Source organism: Saccopteryx bilineata, chromosome 1, assembly GCF_036850765.1.
Source record: "Saccopteryx bilineata isolate mSacBil1 chromosome 1, mSacBil1_pri_phased_curated, whole genome shotgun sequence".
Lineage (NCBI taxonomy): Eukaryota > Metazoa > Chordata > Mammalia > Chiroptera > Emballonuridae > Saccopteryx > Saccopteryx bilineata.
The window spans coordinates 242,724,218-242,745,866 of NC_089490.1; the positions used below are offsets into that span (position 1 = coordinate 242,724,218).

Consider the following 21,649-nt stretch of genomic DNA (forward strand, 5'->3'; position numbering starts at 1 on the left):
GGCATTTTTGTGCCCAGGCAGCCTTCCTAGCAAAGGATCGTCCCTACGGTTGATTACAGTATTAGACAATATTCTCCTGTTGCTCATTGTCATTTGAAATGCTGCTTAAGATATTCAGAGGTCACAGGGAGATGGTTTTGGTTCCAGTTTTCAAAATTTGACAGGTATGGGACGGGGTACCTAAGTGTAGGAAAATGGCCGGGAATTAGACTGTTGTCCGAGACAAGTCTTGGGTGCGGACTTTGGACACCAAGGGGGCAGAACGCTGCCCCGGCAAGCACTGATAAGATTGTTGAAACAGCTGGTCCCTATGGCCTTTTCCCTACATACCTGAAAGGTATTAGTTAATTACTCTTCTCTGCACCTGAACCCAGGCTCTGCTAATTTGCTTAATGAGCAAAGAGACCAACAAATATGATGAGGGTGCAGAGATCTGGGCTTTCAGCCCTAGGGGCTGGGAGTCCCCTGTGCCCATCTGTTCTCTATGTTGTGTCTTGTGTGTGTTTTCTTCTTAAGTCCTGCAGCACCTTCCTTTCGTGCACACCCCTTGCTGAGCTGGTCGCAGTACCTAAGTAAGCACAGGCCTGTCCCACCCCTATGACAACCCTCTGAGGCTGCGCCCCAGAGATACAGTGAGGATCATGTAATGTTAATTTTCTTGCATAAACTTCCCAGGATATTACGTGACAGAGCTGGGACTGAAACCCAGTCTGTTCTTCTTGATTCTAAAATCCAAGCTCTTCATGCGGTCACTCGCTCTGCTATAGCCCCTGGTCAGGGCACATATGAGAAAGCAATCAATGAGCAACTAAGGTGCCACAACTAGGAGTTGATGCTTTTCATATCTCTCCCTTCCTGTCTGTCTGTCCCTACCTATCCCTCTCTCTGTCTCTCTGTCTCTATCACACACACAAAAAAATAATAAAATCCAGGCTCTTTTTACTTCTGCAGCCACAAGCCTCCAGCTCCCACACCCTCCCCCACTACGCATGCAGTGCGCAACTCTGGGATCTCAGAGAGGGCAGTCTTCGCATTGGAGATGCCGGCACCTACGTGCAGCGGTAAAACACATGTCCCAGCCGTCCCCTCCTGGCTGCTCACGTCCCCTGAGGCCTGCTGTTGACACACTGACCAGGCAGTGCTGGACTCTGGACCCCAGCATCAGACAACCACTGGCGGGGCCATGCCTCCTAACAGCCATGGGACCCAGAAGAGACACGGGGTCTCCGCTGTAGGAAGCCTAATCGCATATTTGACTCATCTAATCATTCACATGATGTGATAACTTCAGGCTTTGGAGAAATTGTCTTCATCTTACAAATATTTTACAATCATGCAACCTGATTTATGACTATAAAACTCAGTAATTTACATTAAAATTACTGTCAGCTACTATGCCTGTGTATTTTCTATTTGTATTTCTATGGGCTACTCTAGATCTTCCTACCTTTTTAAATGTGAGAATTTCTGCTTAACTCTGAAAAACTCACAGGACGTTTCTGGCTAACCTCATGAATGGAGAAAAGACAGGCACAAAAGATGTGCAGTCTCCAGGCAGAACGTCCTGGCTCCCAGGGCTGGAACCGTGACCATATCTCACTGTGTATCTGTCCATTCTCCTTGGCAAGGGAAAGCCTTTTTCCGGTGTGTTTGGTAATTACCAGGTGGTAGTGCTTATTCCTAATGCAACAGCAATTCGGGGGAGGGGGTGTCGGTGTCATGCTGCACATCTGGGACAGTCACCTTTGTCCTGCTCTCTGTCTGCTGGTGCAGGGGAGGTGACCCTGGGCTCCTTCACTTCTGCGGCACCTGCTATCCTGCTTCTTCCATCCCCACGGGCTGGGGACACTTCTGCAGCTTTAACAACTAAGTCCACAGCGGAACTGGCAGATTCTATCAGGAAGATGAAAGGCATACAGAGATCAAGTCTCAGCTTGTCATGAGGTATTTGGAAGATGAACAGAGAATTTGTAAGTGTGACTACAAACATCCAAAAGTACAGTGGTCTTCAGGGGTGCTAAGAGGCATAAGGAGGGTTAACAGGGCTACTGTAAAAAAATTCTTCAAAATGTTTTAAAAATGTATTGAGAAAGTAAGAGAAAACAATCACCTGGACCGTTAACGCTACAGAAGGGAACCGCATTGGTAACGGAAGCGGCCATATAGTGTAACTCTGCAGAGGACGGGACCTCTCGCTGCTGTGTGACAATATTGTCACCTGGAGGCTCTCTGACGGGCAGTTCCTGCAGGTCGTCAGCATCAATGTCAATCACATTTATGTAAGTGTGTCCAACCTGAGCCAGAACGTCAAAGCAGAGAGGGTTACATTCCTTCACTCCCTGTGGCCTCTCTGCTCCCTTCCCCACAGAAAGGTTTCATTCTGAAGACAAAGGGAGTTCACACAAGCTTACTTTAGGGAAAACTGCAGGAAGCATGTGTTATGATCTGTTTACAGTATTTTGAGGCATAATATTTAAATCTTAATTTTTTTTTACCTTTCCAGCAAAACCATACAGGAAATTTTTGTAGCCACATTTCATCTATATAGTTGAATCATGAGGATGATCATAATAACTTTCAGAACACAGGTATCATTAAAACTTCTGACTAGCCCTGGCTGGCTGGCTCAGTGGTAGAGCGTCAGCCCAGTGTGTGGAAGTCCTGAATTTGATTCCTGGCCAGAGCACACAGGAGTAGCGCCCATCTGCTTCTCCACACACACACCCCCTTCTTTCTCTCTGTCTCTCTCCTCTCCTCCCCCAGCCAGGGCTCCATTGGAGCAAAGTTGGCCCCGAGCACTGAGGGTGGCTCCATGGCCTCTGCCTCAGGCGCTAGGATGGCTCCGGTTGCAACAGAGCAACACCCCAGATGGGCAGAACATTGCTCCCCGCTGGGCATGCCAGGTGGATCCTGGTTGGGTGCATGCCGGAGTCTGTCTGACTGCCTCCCTGCTTCTCACTTCAGAAAAATACAAAAAAAAAAAAACCCAAACAAACAAACAACTTCTGACTAAAACCCCAACCAATTTTAGTACCATATCAGATGCTGGTGGTGACCAGGGTTTCTCTATTTCAGTAGAGAGGCTGCTATGTGGACACACAGCTGGGGCCAGCAGCTGAGGAACAGCCAAAGGTTCACATGCTGAAAGTTAAAACAAGAAAAATCAGGAATATAAAAACAATCTGGAAATAGCTCTAAATCATTAACTTTGTAAGAACAAACAGCATTAACATTTATTTGTTGGGAATCTAAGAAGCTTCACAGGTATGATTTACTCTAATTTTTTTTTTTTCTTTTACAGAGAGAGAGTCAGAGAGAGGGATAGATAGGAACAGACAGACAGGAACGGAGAGAGATGAGAAGCATCAATCATTAGTTTTTCGTTGCGACACCTAGTTGTTCATTGATTGCTTTCTCATATGTGCCTTGACCGTGGGGCTACAGCAGACTGAGTAACCCCTTGCTCGAGCCAGCAATCTTGGGTCCAAGCTGGTGAGCTTTGCTCAAACCAAATGAGCCCGCGCTCAAGCTGGCGACCTCAGGGTCTCGAACCTGGGTCCTCCGACGCTCTATCCACTGCGCCACTGCCTGGTCAGGCTGATTTACTCTAAATTCTTAATGGGATGCAGATTGGCTACTGCTTTTCTCATGTGAATGATTTACAATAAAAATAAAGTACCTATGTCATGTTGAGAAAACGCTCTATTTCTGTGTCAGATATTGTTGTTGTGTTTATTAAAAAGAATTTCAATATAATCAGATTTTAGTAAATAAGACCATAATTAATTTCTCTTTTGCTTTCCACAATGTTTATCTGTTTATTTTAATAGCTTTATTGAGATATAATTCACATCCTTTAAAAGGGTACAATTCAGTGATTTTTTAGTAAATTCAAAGAGCCCGTAGCTAAATTTCACCACTTAAAATGTTTAACATCTAAATTTATAAATCTAGGCCCCAGCTGGGTAGCTCAGTTGGTGAGAGACCCTTATCCTGATATGCCAAGGTTGCGGGTTTGATCCTCGGTCAGGGCACATACAAAAATCAATCAATGAATGCATTAAAAAAAGAGAGAGAACAAGAAATTGATGTTTCTCTTTCTCCCTTCCTCTAAATTTTATAAAACTCATTAGCTTCTTACCCAAAAGTAAAATAAAGAAACCTGTCACAATAGGTCAGGAGTCTAACTCTGTGCCTTCTGTCCTATGACTCTAGTCTTATTTCCTAGCCTTTCATTTTAAAAAGAACATTACTGTCAAATTTCATGTACAAAATATAAGTCATCATCATACTGAGTACTGGACACTTGGTACCAAGGCTTGAATTTAAACCATACCACAACCATAAACCTGGAAAAAAGGGAAGTGAAAATGTTCAGCTGCTTTTTAATGGTGGAGGTAACGCCTGCTTTGATATCCTGCAGACACAGTCTTTAATCAGCCATGCTTTCTCAGAGTAAAGGAAAGAAATCACACCTGACATGGAGGCCATGATGTGTTCATTTCTACGACATTCAGAAACAACTTCCTGAGAGACAGCTTCTTCATCGTGCAGTCAGGAGAGTTGAGGCAAAAAGAGAAAACAGGAAAAGGATTCCACAAACACAGAAAAAAATTATATAAATGCAGATTTTTAGATATTGGATAGCAAAGATAGTAAGAAAAGTAGAGACAGCTTAAAATTTTAATTTAAAAAATTAGTGATAATTTCAGATTTTATTATTTTTTACATCCTGGGCCTGTGTACCTGGATCAATGACAGGCCCCTAGAAAACAGGCTGCTGACTTTAAAGAACTACCCAGGAGTGTCTGACCAGGCAGTGGTGCAGTGGATAGAGCGTCGGACTAGGATGTGGAGGACCCAGGTTCGAGACCCCGAGGTCGCCAGCTTGAGCGAGGGCTCATCTGGTTTGAGCAGCTTGGACCCAAGGTAGCTGGCTTGAGCAAGGGGTTACTCAGTCTGCTGAAGGCCCGTGGTCAAGGCATATATGAGAAAGCAATCAATGAACAACTAAGGTGTCGCAATTTGCAATGAAAAACTAATGATTAATGCTTCTCATCTCTCTCCGTTCCTGTCTGTCTGTCCCTGTCTATCCCTCTCTCTGACTCTCTCTCTGTCTCTGTAAAAACAAACAAACAGCCCTGGCCGGTTGGCTCAGCGGTAGAGCGTCGGCCTAGCGTGCGGAGGACCCGGGTTCGATTTCCGGCCAGGGCACACAGGAGAAGCGCCTATTTGCTTCTCCACCCCTCCGCCGCGCTTTCCTCTCTGTCTCTCTCTTCCCCTCCCGCAGCCAAGGCTCCATTGGAGCAAAGATGGCCCGGGCGCTGGGGATGGCTCTGTGGCCTCTGCCTCAGGCGCTAGAGTGGCTCTGGTCGCAACATGGCAACGCCCAGGATGGGCAGAGCATCGCCCCCTGGTGGGCAGAGCGTCGCCCCTGGTGGGCGTGCCGGGTGGATCTCGGTCGGGCGCATGCGGGAGTCTGTCTGATTGTCTCTCCCTGTTTCCAGCTTCAGAAAAATGAAAAACAAACAAACAAACAAACAAACAAACAAACTGCCCAGGAGCAAAGAGTTTGCAAGGGCTTTCTCAAAGGTACACTTCCGAGTGTCACACAGATGACAAACAGAGAGACGTATGAAAAGTTCAACATCACTAATCATTAGAGAAATGCAACTTAAAACCACAATGAGATACCTCCTCACACCTGCCAGAGTGGCTATCATCAATAAAGCAACAAGCAACTAGTGCTGGCGAGGGTGTGGAGTAAAGGGAATCATCCTGCATTGCTGGTGGGAATGCAGACTCATGCAGCCACTGTGGAAAGCAGTGTGGAGTTAATTCAAAAAATTAAAAATGAAACTGCCTTATGACCCAGTGATTCCACTTCTGGGAATATATCCTAAGAAACCCAAAACCCTAAATTTAAAAGAATATATGCACTTCTATGTTCATGGCAGTGTTATTTACAATAGCCAAGATTTGGAAGCAACCCAAGTGCCCATCAATACGCGAATGGATATAAAAGCTGTGCTGCACATATACTATGAAATATTACTCAGCCATAAAAAAGAAGGAAATCTTACCCTTTGCAACAGTGTGGATGGATATAGAGGGTATTATGCTCAGTGAAATAAGTCAGTGAGAAAAAGACAAACACCATGTAATTTCAATTATATGTGGACTCTAAAGAACAAAATAAACAAAACAAAACTGAAACAGACTCATAGATGCAGACAACAGACTGATGGTGGCCAAAGGGGAGGGGGTGGGGGACCGGGTGAATCAATCAAAGCGGAGGGGGTGGGGGACCGGGTGAATCAATCAAAGCGGAGGGGGTGGGGGACCGGGTGAAAGAGGCGAAGGGAGTGAGAAGCACAGACTGGGAGCTACAAACTAGTCACAGGGAGGACAGTACAGCAGAGGGAATACAGCCAACCATATAATGACCATGTGTGGTGCCAGGTGGGTACTGGAAATATTGGGGAATCCCTTTGTAAGGTATGACCGTCTAAGTACCATGCTGTACACCTGACACTAATACAAAATATGGAATGTAAATTGTAATTTTAAAAAATATCAATTTAAATAAAAAAGGAATGTCTCAACTGAACACTCATTATTGCATCACAAAACATCTTAAACATGTTCAGCCTCATCAGAAAGAAGCTAAGTAAGATGCCTTTCTTTGGCCTTTCAAACTGGTGAAGAGTTAGCTAAATCACAGTGATGACAAAAAAATAGCTCTTATGCAAGATAACTCATTAGAGCATTAATTTATCAGAGAAAATACAGAAAGCACTAATGTTTTCAACAATAGGAATTAGTTAAATATTTGATGGCATAGTTGGAGAAAGGAATATGCTTACAGAATAGGTTTTTTTAATTAATTTTTTTACAGAGACAGAGAGTCAGAGAGAGGGATAGATAGGGACAGACAGACAGGAACGGAGAGAGATGAGAAGCATCAATCATCAGTTTTTCGTTGCAACACCTTAGCTGTTCATTGATTGCTTTCTCATATGTACCTTGACCGCGGGCCTTCAGCAGACCGAGTAACCCCTTGCTGAAGCCAGTGACCTTGGGCTCAAGCTGGTGAGCTCTTTGCTCAAGCCAGATGAGCCCGCGCTCAAGCTAGTGACCACGGGGTCTTGAACCTGGGTCCTCGGCATCCCAGTCCAACACTCTATCCACTGCACCACTGCCTGGTCAGGCAATGAACAACTCTTAAACACCTGAGTATCTCTCCATGAAGGATTACCAAATAATCTAAAGCATTTTAAACATTATTTCTTAATTAACATTCATTTAATCCATTAATTTGTGTGCAATATATAATAATACCAAAATATCAGATACCAATTGTCTTCAACATCAGAGAGACCGTGTACTATAATGTACATGAAGAAAGAAATAATATGTTAAGAATATACTCTAACTGGACAGTGTTCCAAGGTACCTGGAAAAAGAACAAACACTGAAACCCAAGAAAGGCTGAACTCTTAGGGAAGAGAGCAATAACATCCGCACGATGGGAGTTCAGGGGGTGAGGGGGCACACCTGTACTATGTATACCTGTGTAAAATGTACACAAGACAGAAAACCATCACGATATTACTTCTGAGTGGTGTGATCACAGTTAATTTCACCTTCTTCATAGCTTGCTATATTATCCATTCTACTATGACCATATATTATTTCGAAACCATACTAAGAAACACTTTACAATAATATAAGATTAGAGATTTAAAATGGCACTTACGAAGTTCAGATACAGTGAAGAGAAACTCTTTCCCAAATGGCACAAAAAAGAATTACTATAACACAAAGGACAGAGCCCAGACATCTTTGAGGACGGCTGTCGGGCCACATTCCAATCAGCAGCTTCTCCAATACTGAGTCCTCTGCTCTTGGACAGAGTCCCACACGCCCCTCCGTCGTTAAACACAGCTCGTCCCTGTCCTAACTCGACTTCACCACCCACAGGCCTGGCCTCCGGTGAAGGCAATCAAGGACTCCCAGAACCCAAATTCAAAACACTTCTGATTCAGGAGGCAGTCTGGGGCATTTGTGAACAAAAGTCTCTGTCATGTTTTAAGTTATCATAAATTCAATTTGAAATCTGGCTTTAGGTTTAAAATGTGTAGCATTCCATTTGGCTCTTCCTGAGTTGCAGACTTTAGAATAAAACTGTAATCGAGCCTGACCTGTGGTGGCGCAGTGGATAAAGCGTCGACCTGGAAATGCTGAGGTTGCCGGTTCGAAACCCTGGGCTTGCCTGGTCAAGGCACATATGGGAGTTGATGCTTCCAGCTCCTCCCCCCTTCTCTCTCTGTCTGTCCTCTCTCTGTCTCTCCCTCTCCTCTATAAAATGAATAAATAAATAAATAAAAATTAAAAAAAAATGCTAAAAAAAAAACAAAAAAAAAACTGTAATCGTAAGTAAAACACTTTCCTGAGTTCTAGAGTTGTTCTAGCAAATTAACAAATCTGGAAGGGGTAGTCATGGGAACCCCCAAATTTGCAATTGATTGCAGTTGACTGGACAGCAATACCGGTGTCTGGGGACCCCATTTACAGCTAGCCTCAGACATAGGAAGTCTTAGGGTTGGGGACAGGAACCTGGGAAGAGCAGCTAACACCAACAACTTAAATTCCCTTTAAACCACTTTGAAGAAAAAGTGTAGATGGAGCAAATGCTGCAACCCACATGCATTTGTAAGATGCATGCATGCAGGCATTAAGATGAAGGAAGAGAGCCGGTCACCTGGGTCCGTGTTTGTGCTGGCGTCCTGGTGTGCCGTGGCCCTGCGTCTCACGGTGGCCATGAAGTGCAGCCCGGCTGTGGTGGCAGTGGCATCCTGCAGCATTTCTTAAATACAGGAAACATGGGACTCAATCAATGAGCGGCCATTACACCACCAGGAGCCCAGGATCAGAGCGCCGAATGAAAGGGAGCCGAGGTATGGGGTCCAAGCTGTTATCAAACGGACTCTCTCATGAGGCAGTGCCTAGTGTGACCCTACAGGCAGCCCAGGGGACATACCTGAAATCATATAGATGGTGGACCAGCAGGCACAGCCTGGACACCTAGCCGTCCTGCTGGGCAGTGACAACCGTGATCGCTGAGCAGGAGAGTGATGTGGTCAGACTGACATTCTAGAAAAAGCCCTCGGCCAGCAGGCAGGGCAGAGTAAAGTGGATAAAATGGAAGTGGCCATGGGGGGCTGAATGGCTGCGGCAGTGTGTACACCTCGCGGTGCTGAGGAGCAGAGAGGAGGGGAGAAGCCAGATCACCAAGAACCGGAAAGCAGGTGAGAGCTGGTGGGTAACCAATGAGGGGAGTGGGGAAGGCAGGGTTCAGAGTGATGTACGTTTTGGGGTTGAGTTGGTAGCGAGCCAAACAAAGACAGAGAACAAAGGAGAACAAGCCAGCTGGTGTGGGGGCTGGAATTCAGACCACATGTGCTGTACGTGAGTTAATTCCCATCCAGACAGAAAAGGTCAGCAGGAAGCAGACTAAAAGTCCAAAGTCTGTTAGGAAACTTTGTGTTTAATGTGCGTTTTCCTGGGAGATCACCCAGGGAGACTCATAAAAGTATCAATCATGGTACGCTGTGATAGAATAAAAAATATGTATGTGCTTGTGGTTCTTGGTTCCAACCAAACACAGAGTTCCTCAAACCCTTCAAATTTCCTGGGTGTCAGAGGAGTGTCTGTCAGTATTCGTGATGAGCAGGGACAGTGGCTGGAGGTGGAGTTCAATCACCAGTGGCTGAGGCTGTATCGATCACGCCTCCGCAATGAAACTAAAAATCCTGAAGCAAGTCTAAGGGAGGCTCTGGGCAGGTGAGCGCTCCGCCTCGGCCCCCACACCTCGCCCTGGGCATCTCTTCCATTTGGCTCTTCCTGAGTTGCAGACTTTAGAATAAAACTGTAATCATAAGTAAAGCACTTTCCTGAGTTCTAGAGTTGTTCTAGCAAATTAACAAATCTGGAAGGGGTAGTCATGGGAACCCCCAAATTTGCAATTGTTTGCAGTTGACTGGACAGCAATACTGGTGTCTGGGGACCCCATTTACAGCTAGCCTCAGACATAGGAAGTCTTAGCACTGAGCCCTTAACCTCTGGGGTCTGGGTTCACTCTAGGTTATTAGTGTTAGAATTTAATTTAATTATGACACCCAGTTAGTGTCAGAGAATTGCAGAATTTATTGTCGATTGGTATGACATATTACACACTCACTGGAGTACTGTGCAGTCATTAAAAATACTGTAGGAAACCCAGTGACATGGAAGACATCTGCCCAAATTCCAGTATGTGGAAACAAGTAAATAATAAACAAGTACAAAAGGTATTCTTTTTACATAGGCGTCCAGTGGTGCAGTTAGCATGTGACATATACAAACATATACATATATATATATCTCTATATATGTCCACATATATGCATGTATGTATAGTATTTGCAGATATATTTGAGTAGGGGTATTCAGAAGATAAAGCCTAAAAGAATATAACACTGGTTATCGCTAGAATGGAAGATTATGGGAGCTTTTAATATTCTTCTAATTCTCTATTTGTATTTTCTAAGTTTTCTCCAATGAACACGGGTTACCTTAAAGAAGCAAAAATGTATTATTAAGAGTGAAAGGGGCCTGGTCGGTGATGGAATAGTGGGTAGAGCGTCGACCTGAAATGCTGAAGACCCAGGTTCAAAACCCCGAGGTCGCCAGCTTGAGCGTAGGATCATAGACATGACCCCATGGTAACTGGCTTGAAGTCCAAGGTTGCTGGCTTAAGCCCAAGGTCACGTACAGGAAGGTTTGTGTGTGTGTGTATGAGAATCACTGAGCAGAAAGTCTTGGCGAATACACATATTCAGTGGCAAGAAATAAACAGACCAACTGAAGAAAGAAAATAATTTACTATCTATAAAAGCAAGTTCTCTTTTCTGAACTGATTCCTGTACTTTAATGTGCACCTCTTTTCTATGATAAATTCAGCCCTAGGCATGTTCCCCCATCATTTCCTTTTAGGCCTTATATTATATATTGGTACCTTATGTGAGATTCTAATAAATTGCACGGCTCTACTGGAGCAGTTGGCGAATTTGTTCTGTAAAGGACCAGACATTGAGTACTTGAGACTTTGTGAGCCATACGGTACCTTTGTGCAACAGCTGAACCCTGCTGCAGTGTGAAGGCTGCCACAGACAACGAGTTATAAGGGCAGAGCTGTGCTTCAATAAAACTTGACTTACAAAAACAGGCATGGTCTGGATCTGGCCTGTGGGCCAGAGTCTGTCAAGGAGTGCTCTATATCACATCATCGCACGCACACACACACACACACACCCCATCTTGTCAAGGGTAATTAATGTACATTTATAGTAATAATGTAGTCTCGTTTTTTTGGTTTTTGGTTTTTGGTTTTTTTGCATTTTTCTGAAGCTGGAAACGGGGAGGCAGTCAGACAGACTCCCGCATGCGCCCGACCGGGATCCACCCGGAATGCCCACCAGGGGGCAATGCTCTGCCCCTCTGGGGCGTTGCTCTGTTGCATCCAGAGCCATTCTAGCGCCTGAGACAGAGGCCACAGAGCCATCCTCAGCGCCTGGGCCATCTTTGCTCCAATGAAGCCTTGGCTGCAGGAGAGGAAGAGAGAGACAGAGAGGAAGGAGAGGGGGAGGGGTAGAGAAGCAGATGGGCGCTTCTCCTGTGTGCCCTGGCCGGGAATCGAACCTGGGACTCCTGTACTCCAGGCCGACGTTCTATCACTGAGCCAACCAGCCAGGGCCAGTAGTCTCATTTTCATATACATATTTTTAGGTATCTAGGGAAGCTGACTTTAACCTGAACTTAGACACAGTTGTGTATATACGTACCAAAAGGAATTTCAAAGTCATCCAAAGGCTGGGAACTGCCATGTTCTTGCTGCTCCTAAACAAATCCACAAATGATCAATTTATGAGTAATTCAATGACATTTATTACTCTGAATATATATATAGTAACTATTTTTTATATACAGTAACTATTAAAACTGCTAATTTTTAGGAAAAGATCCAATTCCCCTAACTGAAGAAATATTTATTTACTCTATCAAATTATGTACGCTAACAAAGTAACTCTACAAAAGAGTTTGCAAAAGTCACAAGTCAAACAATAAAAAAAGAGCACTATCAATGCAATTATTATGACTGCAGTTCTCGCCTGCAGAGTAGTCTTAACACTCAGCTAGTACCTGTACCCCCGTCAGATCGAAACTATTCATGGACTCGACTAAGCCTCCAGACTTGACTTGAGGATGTCATGACAATGTGTGCCTTTTCAAAATTCATGAGAACAAAACCATTTCAGTTTACTTGATCTGTTGTTGCAAAAATAGGTAAACAGAGTCATCCGATTTAGAAGGAGTGTTTGAAAAGATCTGATTTAAAATATACTTTACATAATAAACCCGTAGTGGGGACATGTTAGAGGGACCTAAAAGAGGTAAGTAAAACTGACAAAGGAGAAACCCAAATCACATAATGTGCATTAAGACATCATATAGCCTGACCAGGCGGTGGCGCAGTGGATAGAGCGTTGGACTGGGATGAGGAGAACCCAGGTTCGAGACCCCGAAGTTGCCAGCTTGAGCGCAGGCTCATCTGGTTTGAGCAAAGCTCACCAGCTTGAGCCTAAGGTCGCTGGCTCGAGCAAGAGGTCACTCGGTCTGCTGCAGCCCCCCCCCCCATCAAGGCACATATGAGAAAGCAATCAATGGACAACTAAGGAACCACAACGAAGAATTGGTGCTTCTCATCTCTCTCCCTTCCTGTCTGTCTGTCCCTATCTGTCCCTCTTTCCAACTCTCTCTGTCTCTGCCACACACACACACAAAAGACATAAAAAAAAAAAAGCAGAGTGATTTCAAATATAAGTCACATAGGCAGATGCTCTGCACTTCACTGGTGTCTACTGCTCCCCGGAGGGACACAGCACCAGTTCTGTACTTAATTATGGAAGAGGCTCCTGGCACAACCAGAAGGTCCCAGCAGGCAGGAGACGAGACAGACCCCAAAGACATTCCAACCTCGGAGTTCGTGCAGACCAGGGAAGAAGCTATAGTCGGGGCTTTATGTACCTTGGGTTTCATCACCGTTTCTGCATCGTTGTCATTAATGGTGGCGCCCTCGGGTTGGAAAGTCACACTCGGATCTCCCAGTTCCTCTGACCTTCGACCTTGCAGCTCTCTCATGGCTCGTCGCCTCTGCCTGTGAAGAACAAGAGTGTCACGCATTTTTATTATTTTAGTAATACCCGGTTTTCATTTGTGTCATGCTTTGTAAGGAGACAGTTATGAAAATTATGTCAAGCCCTGGCCAGGTAGCTCAGCTGGGTAGAGTGTTGTCCCAATGTGCCAAGGTTGCGGGTTCGATCCCCAGTCAGGACACATACAGGAATCAACCAGTGAAAGCATAAATAAGTGGAACAACAAATTGAGGATTCTCTCTCTCCTCCCCCTCTTTCCTCTCTCTCTAAAATCAATACAAATTAAGAAAAAATTTTAAATAAAGAGAATTGAGTCACTAAATTATTTTCAGCCTGACCAGGTGGTGGCGCAGTGGATAGAACATCGGACTGGGATGCAGAGGACCCAGGTTCGAGACCCCAAGGTCGACAGTTTGAGCGAGGGCTCATCTGGTTTGAGCAAAGCTCGCCAGCTTGAACCCAAGATCACAGGCTTGAGCAAGGGGTCACTCACTCTGCTGTAGCCCCATGGTCAAGGCACATATGAGAATACAATCAATGAACAACTAAGGTGTCGCAACGAAAAACTGATGATTGATGCTTCTCATCTCTCTCCGTTCCTGTCTGTCTGTCCCTATCTGTTCCTCTCTCTGACTCACACTCTGTCTCTGTAAAAAAAAAAAAATTATTTTCAATGGCATTAAATTAGCAAGATATTCTGCCACAACAGGAGCAAAGATAAGCAAAGTCAGGGACATGTGGAAGTTATTTCCAGCTCCTCCACTACTGCTCTGACTTTTCTGTGGAAGCCTCTGGAATCTCAGGTTAGACTTACACCCTGCAGGTAATTTTCAAACTCCCTTTCCTGCAGATTCTAGGCTGGCCACAGACCCCAATTGGAAACCTCAATCACCTATTTGAAAAAGTTCAGCACACTTAGTCACCTCAGCAAAATGCCAGCAGGGCAGGGTGGGGGGCGGGTAGGGGAGGAAAGCCCAGAGACTTAAAAAGAAGACTTACTGTAAAGGGGGGATACCTGGAAAGGATGGAAGGAAGGGACCACTTCTGGAAAGAGGACCCTGATAATAGAATTTTTGGGTCTGATAAGTATTTTCTAGACTCGGTAATCTACTACGTACTGAACCTCCATTATGAGTAAAACACTATAAATGCTCTTCATCCTAAGTCACAGCCTCCCTTCTTCCGTGCACATTTCTTAGTGCCCTGACACAATTCACATCCCGTACCCCTTCTTCCTAAGTAAGAGAAGTAACCATGAACATCCGGTAGGAGTATCAGAGGGTACACGGACTAGTGCAGGAGACAACACACGTTCGTGCTGCCAGAGATAACGACTGCTCATCCTGTTACAGAAACGTGGAAAAGAATCCTCCAGCCTATGAGTGTCAGAAAAAATTTCTTAATATGCTGGAAAAAATAGTAGTATTTGTCTCTCACAACACAGGAATTTTCCTCATCACAAGACGTGCTCAAATGCATGACGCATGATGAGGAAACCGGATATGCGGTTGTGTTTGGGCAGGAGGTTGAACCAGTTGACTTCCATTTTGTAACTATATTACTGTAAAAAACTTGCAAGTATGATCATCTCAAATTAAATTTCACTTAACACTCACCGTTGCTTGCTGTCCTTTCCTTGTCTTGCTTCCGAAGGCCTTGTTTTGCCCTGTCTATGCAGACAGTGTCCCGAGTCACCTCGTTCAAATAAATCATTAGGTGTCGGTTTCTGTTGGCTTTGTTTAAACGCAATCTTTTCAACTGGAATAAGTCGTGGGGTTTTGTACTATAAGAAATAAAGCATACAAACTTAAAATTCCATACCTCGACTAGGCAGTATGTTAAAGATTTGAGAAAAACAATTGTTTAAATTAAACTAAGATGTCTAAGAGATAAAACATGCCAAAAGGTAACAAATTGATTGGGACCGGTAAGGTGAATAGCCTGACCTTAAAGAATAAATGATTTTGGAATGCTGAAAATTTCAACTGGGTTGTCCTATTTCAAAAATTAAGCTAGAAGTCTTCATCTGCTTAATTTCTTTTCTGGATTAAAAAAAAATCTCCCTTCTTATAAATAAAAGTATACATCTAGTATTTGGTTTAAAATTTTTTGGAACAGGGAGGATGCGGGAGGCTGGAGATTGTGCATGGAACAGAGTAGCAGTATGATGCGGACTGCAACTTGGGGACTCATGATACTATTCTAATAAAAAAAATTTCCTTAAATCCTCCTCAAAATTTGTTTTTCTACTCCTTTAATCCTTTCTTTTCTGTTCATAATATGTGCAGAAGAAAAGAAGGCATGGTAAGTACTTTTTCTAAGGAAATGACCCAGTATTATCTTCAAATCTTAAAAGTGCATCAGAGAGCAAATTATTCAATTACTGTCCTATGATGGTACTATCAACTTAGGAAACTAGAACCCAAACAATTTGAATGTCATAAAGTGGAGGTTTTGGTGGTTTATTAAGATTCAACCTTTATGTTTTAAGTACTTTTAAAAGACACCATTCTTTTTATATGCTCAACTATTTCTAGACCTGGGTCTATTGAACAATTTTAACCTGTAGCAGATTTAAAGACAATCACATCGCAATTGCTAGGGACCTCAAACAGTGCTCTCTCTCACTCTCTTTCTAGACACACACACACACACACACACACACAGACACAAGCGCGTGTACCAACAAAAACACTGGTCATTTTCTTTTACTACTTATTTCTTCTGCAAGTAGAAGAAATGTGCGTGAAAAGAGTTCAGTAAATTCCAGTACTGATGTACAAGACAGACCTAAAACCGTTAAAGGACCCAATTATTACTTTAAGCTGCATGTTTGAGTTCCTGCCAATAACAGAAGCATTACTTTTACAAAAGAAATGTGTAAAAGCTTGTGACCGAGTGCTCAGTGTTTATCATATGACCAGGACTGTGCCTTTGCATATGACAGGACGGTTTGCCGCAAAAACAATTACCGTATTTTCCTGGGACAGACAAAAATGAAACAGCGGTAGTCCTTGGTGCTTTCTCTCTTCTGCTGCAGTTCTGGCGGGGATGAGGGGAACTGGAACTGAGGCTCTCGGGACCGACGGAAATGTGTAAGAAGGTGTGGGTGGCAGGTGCAACAACGGAAATCCAAAGGGATTCTGAGGAGCTATCTCACCGGGCTGTGGCTTAATTCCAAATACTTGTGCCGGTTTCATAAACAATGAAGAGTCCTGTTGAGGCATCAAGTTCTCTTGTACAACATGCTGATTCCAGGTGACAAGCGTGGGGACTCCTGTAAGCAAGGCTTCCGCCCCCCGCTCCCGCTCAGTGGCCTTCTGCGCGGCTCCAGTGCTCTGCTGGCTCCGACTGGGACAGACTGCTGAGGCGGTGGGCACTGCTCTCTGGGGCAAGGGAGGCTGGAAGGGGCCAGATGACCCCCAGGCCTCCCTCGGCCGTGGCACAGCCCCGAAGGGTACCTGCGGAGCTCTCTCTGCGTGGAAGGAAAGGGGCTGAAGCCCGTGCTTAGGCTGCAGCGGAAGCAGGGTAAAGGTCTCTGCAGCAGGAGGGAACCTGAGGATCTCCAGCCCAGCAGACGGTGTGCACCCCGGCTGGGGGTGGGCGCGTCCGGCAGGGTCCGGGGACAGCGACGTGGCCGGTTGGCTTCCACATGCCGTGGGTAGCCCGCCATTCTCAGGCTGGACTCCTAACTGACAAATACTCCCACGTGGAACAGTCTGGAAGGGAAAAATGCTACTATGAAAATTGAGAACATATTAGAAACTCCTTATTTTATAAATGATGTTTAATATGTTTTGGAGGGTGTAATAACTGTCCAAAATGTTACTCAAATAACAAAAGGAAAACAACTGAACCACTAGGACAGCTTGAATGGTACTTAGAATGAGTTACCTGACCAGTTTCATCACTGCTCTGACCCGACGGCCCCATCGCTTCGGGGCGGGCTGGGGGGCGGGCTGGGGCCCCCTTGCCAGGCTCTCTCATGGGCTCTCCCAGGGGCTCTCCCGCAGACTTTGGTCTAGTGTCCAGTTTCTCCTTTGCATTTCTAGTGACGTCTCCCACACCACCACTCCCTCCTGCCAGGATGGACACCGGGCTTCCCACAGAGCATGCGGGCGGACACTGCTGGACTAGCTGCTGTGCGTTCAGGAGGTTGGCGAGGGATGGCCCTATTATTTGCATTAGACTCAGGAAGTTGATCTGTTGCAGCTGCAATGAAAATTAAAGCAACATCTGAAAATATACTGAAAAAAAACCCCTCTAAAGAATCAACACCAACCGGCCAAGCATTCCACAACAGTCACCACTCTGCCTAGTCTCTGTGAGACCCAGGAGTGCTGAGCAGGAAGCACAGTTGAGGGAGATTGCTTTAAAAGAGGGAAAAAAAGAATGAAAATGAAGATTCACTTCGACCCCAAATGCTGATTATTGAAGTAAGTTATAAAAAATTTTAAAGAGAAGATGACCAGGTGATTTCAATGTGCAAACAAGCTTGGGAACCACCCTCGCACGCCGGCGTGATGGACCGCAGCTACGACGAGAAGACAGGTGCACTGCCCAGCAGGCCTGGGATGGGGGCCTGGACTTGCATTTCTAACATCTCAGTGATGTTCACGGTACTGGTCCAGGGACCACACTGTGAGAACCAAAGGACCTGTGAGAGTCTGGTGGGAAAAAGACGGAAGGGAAAAGCGAGTTGTGGGTCTTTCAAGCCCAACAGAAGAATCTACACTTCATAAAACAAACCAACAGAGAAACACTGCAGGTTAAAAACACGTTGGTCCCCTTCGATTATAGAAGAAATGCAAGCTTATTACAGGAAAAACCCAGAAAAATGTAAAAATCATTCATAATCCTGTCCTTAAAGATAACTAGTACTGATTTTTTGTATTTCACTTTTGTATTTTTAAAACAAGATAGCAAATAGTATACACATCTGTATCTGAAATTTAAACAGGAAACTACAGTATTAAAACAATACTTGAAAAAACACAGTATTAAAACAATACCTAGAAAATGCACATATAAGACTATGGAAGTATGAAGGTCTAGGACTCCAGCTCAGCTTGGCTACAGAGCAGCAACAGCCGGTGACGGTGCTGGCACATGGGTGCAGGCCTCAGGAGGGCACCACCTGAGCCCTTGGCATGGTGGAGGGCCATCAGCGGCTCTCTGAGGCAGCGATTCCAATCCTGTGTGTGCACCCAAATTGTTCGGAGAATTTGTTAAACACACAGGCCGTGACCAACAAGGTTCCTACCTAATCCAAACACCAAGTTTGACAAATGCTTCCAAGAGCTGATGCCGTTAGAACAGGCAACGTTATGAAAAGGACAAGGATGGGAGGAGAAAGATGCAGTGAGTTTCATGGGCAGAGGAGCGTGTGGGAAAAGCATTCTCACCAGGGCCTGTAAGTGCAGAGAAATCAACAAACACCGATATAGAAATGGTGTATTACACCACAAGTAGATTCAATTAGATTTCAGGGAAATAGATGTTTAAGGTACAAAACAGGAAAAGAAAATAATTTAAAAATTTTGGTAAACAGAGACAAAAAATAACCAGGTGACAAGATGTAATCAAAGGGCAAAATAGCCCTGGCCGGTTGGCTCAGCGGTAGAGCGTCGGCCTAGCGTGCGGAGGACCCGGGTTCGATTCCCGGCCAGGGCACACAGGAGAAGCGCCCATTTGCTTCTCCACCCCTCCGCCGCGCTTTCCTCTCTGTCTCTCTCTTCCCCTCCCGCAGCCAAGGCTCCATTGGAGCAAAGATGGCCCGGGCGCTGGGGATGGCTCTGTGGCCTCTGCCCCAGGCGCTAGAGTGGCTCTGGTCGCGGCAAGGCGACGCCCAGGATGGGCAGATTATCGCCCCCTGGTGGGCAGAGCGTCGCCCCTGGTGGGCGTGCCGGGTGGATCCCGGTCGGGCGCATGCGGGAGTCTGTCTGACTGTCTCTCCCCATTTCCAGCTTCAGAAAAAATGAAAAAAAAAAAAAAAAAAAGGGCAAAATACTTCTAAAGGCAGCTGGCGACTTCAAGAAACAGGCCACAGTCTGGTCTGCAGATAAGAACTGCGAGGTGACAGGCTGTGTCAGAAATAAACTCTGGGAGCCTGCGACCTGGTCTGCCCCTCACCTCTGCGCGCACCTCTGTGTGTCAAAGGCTCAGTGCAGAGAAGTCGTTGTGGGAGCCTGCCAGGCCCTCCCCTGCAGCTCTGAACCACCGAAACAAGAAACAAAGGGAGAGCCCAAACAGAGCCGGGCACTTGTATTTCAACTTGTCCGTTTCTGGGAGTCTGCTCGGATTTAAAAGCCTTACGTATATATCATGTGTAGACTGGCATATTTATAAGGAGATGCGCTTACCTGAACTAATTTAAACATTTCATCTTGGAGAATCTGACTCACAGAGCGGGAAGGGTCTGGTGGTGGAGCCCCAGCGGCACTGTTTGTTGGCGCTGGTGGCGTGGGCACAGGCGTCTGGGACGCAGCATGGACTCCATTCGACAACAAAGGGGGAGCTGAGGACGATTTCTCTATAAATACAGAGACCTGTGCACTGCAGGTGGAAGCACAGAAATAAAAAAGTCACACATGAATCAATAAAAACGCAAATTAAATGTCTGTGATCTAAATATTTTGATCCTACTTTTTTCCTCTACTTTACAGACTTTCTGGAAGTGTTTAGGAAATTTAAAGCCTAAAGCCCATGTCTCTGTCCCCCTCACATCTGTCACCCACCAGAGACACATCTGTCATCTGCGTGTCACTCATCCATGTGCATTCACTAGGAAGTGTATGTGTCCCGTCTCACAACCCAGAATGGTCCACACACATATTCTACTCTCCTGGTTCCTCAAGGCACCTTGGTTTAAAACCTGTATAATCATTCTAATTAGTTCTGTAGACTGCGTGATTTGGTTCAAGAATATATTTTTTTTATTTTTTTTTTTTTTAATTTTTTATTTATTTACTTTTTTAGATTTTTTTATTCTTTTTTATTAGAGAGAGAGAGAGGGGAAGAGATAGAGAGAGAACAGGGGGAGGAGCAGGAAGCATCAACTCCCATATGTGCCCTGACCAGGCAAGCCCAGGGTTTTGAACCGGCGACCTCAGCATTCCAGGTCGACGCTTTATCCACTGCGCCACCAAAGGTCAGGCAAGAATATATTTTTATGACTAAATTTAATGACCCAGATGGACTTGAGAATAGAGGGAAGGTATGGGTTTAAAAAAATGTTTAATTCTAAGATAGGTACAGCAAACTCCCTTCAATCATCATTTAATACAAAATAACAGTATGGTGAACATTTCCCCCCAAATTACAGAGTTTATAGTTATAATTAAATCCTAATCAACAAAATAAGATTAAAGTATGTTTTCTTAATTTTGTAAGTAAAATGATTATTTGGGGATGATTCCTTAAACATAGCAGGTACTCAGTGTTTTCTAAGCAAATCAATTTCATAAACTAAATAAGGGAGCTGGCATTATCTTTTCCTAATAATGTGGTCACTGTCTCTAAAAAGAAAAGAACATATTAAATTACATTTAGGGTTATTTGGGGGTCCTCTCATTTCCTTTCAGCAACGTTTGCCTTTTCTCAAGCATCTAACATACTCAGTAACAAAACTTCATCTGGCAAAGCCATGAGAAAGGCATTGTGGCTTGCCTGTTTTAAGACACCTTGGTCAGCCTTTGCCTTCAACAAGTAGCAAGGGTGAATTCTAATTGTGGAGAATTTTTCTAAAGTCAAGCTGCTCTATAAAGCCTCCTTTTCCAACAAGACGTCACACACTAAACACTCTGCTCAACCTCTGTTAGGGAAATTCAGAGACAGGATTGGACGAATCTGTTCTATGGGAATTAAAAGCATTTTATGTCTCATTAGAAATCTGTTAGAGGCTGACAAGGAGCACCAACATCCTCTTTCAATTATATAGCCACTAGTTTTTTCAGAAAAGACTTTGCTAAAATAGTTCCTGTATGTCTTTCAAACAAACTGGCAAGAGGAAACTATTCATAACAAACTTAAAGGCGTCAGAGATGTGTACCTGTGTTGCCTTTTCAAGGCTGCAGGTTGCTTTCACTTTATTTTCTTAGTTTATGGTGAAAACGCTTAGTAATCATTTCAAAATGGTACAGTAGGCATCATTTCATTCTCTCATCTTATAAAATGGGATGAAATGGTACAGTATACAAAAAATCTTACCTAGAAATTTCTGGACTTGGGTCTACACGAAATGAATGAGGAACGGTGAGTTCAGGATTTGAAAGGGCCTTGATCATACTATAATTAAAGATTAACAGTCGATTAGGAACCAAGATATTCTTCACATTATTTCAGGTACAGGTGATTTAATGCCTGGCCATAGAAGAGTCTACACATCCTCTAAT

General features: G+C 44.5%; 1 protein-coding gene across 3 annotated transcripts in view; it reads right to left on the minus strand.

The window, feature by feature from the left end:
- The window catches only part of CPLANE1 (ciliogenesis and planar polarity effector complex subunit 1), a 113,318-nt gene that overhangs the window by 33,471 nt on the left and 58,198 nt on the right, over positions 1-21,649 (minus strand). Inside the window, exons 31-42 of one of the 3 annotated variants that reach the window (XM_066239956.1) lie at positions 21,465-21,542; positions 19,619-19,811; positions 17,151-17,468; positions 16,229-16,975; positions 14,873-15,039; positions 13,129-13,258; positions 11,886-11,940; positions 8,765-8,869; positions 4,476-4,538; positions 3,035-3,141; positions 2,111-2,294; positions 1,744-1,893 (exon numbers count right to left, since the gene is read on the minus strand). In XM_066239956.1, the coding sequence (XP_066096053.1) occupies positions 1,744-1,893; positions 2,111-2,294; positions 3,035-3,141; positions 4,476-4,538; positions 8,765-8,869; positions 11,886-11,940; positions 13,129-13,258; positions 14,873-15,039; positions 16,229-16,975; positions 17,151-17,468; positions 19,619-19,811; positions 21,465-21,542 (2,297 nt within the window). Of the gene's footprint in view, positions 1-1,743; positions 1,894-2,110; positions 2,295-3,034; positions 3,142-4,475; positions 4,542-8,764; positions 8,870-11,885; positions 11,941-13,128; positions 13,259-14,872; positions 15,040-16,228; positions 16,976-17,150; positions 17,469-19,618; positions 19,812-21,464; positions 21,543-21,649 lie in introns of all 3 variants that reach the window. The other 2 variants (XM_066239948.1, XM_066239964.1) reach the window with 2 other exon arrangements.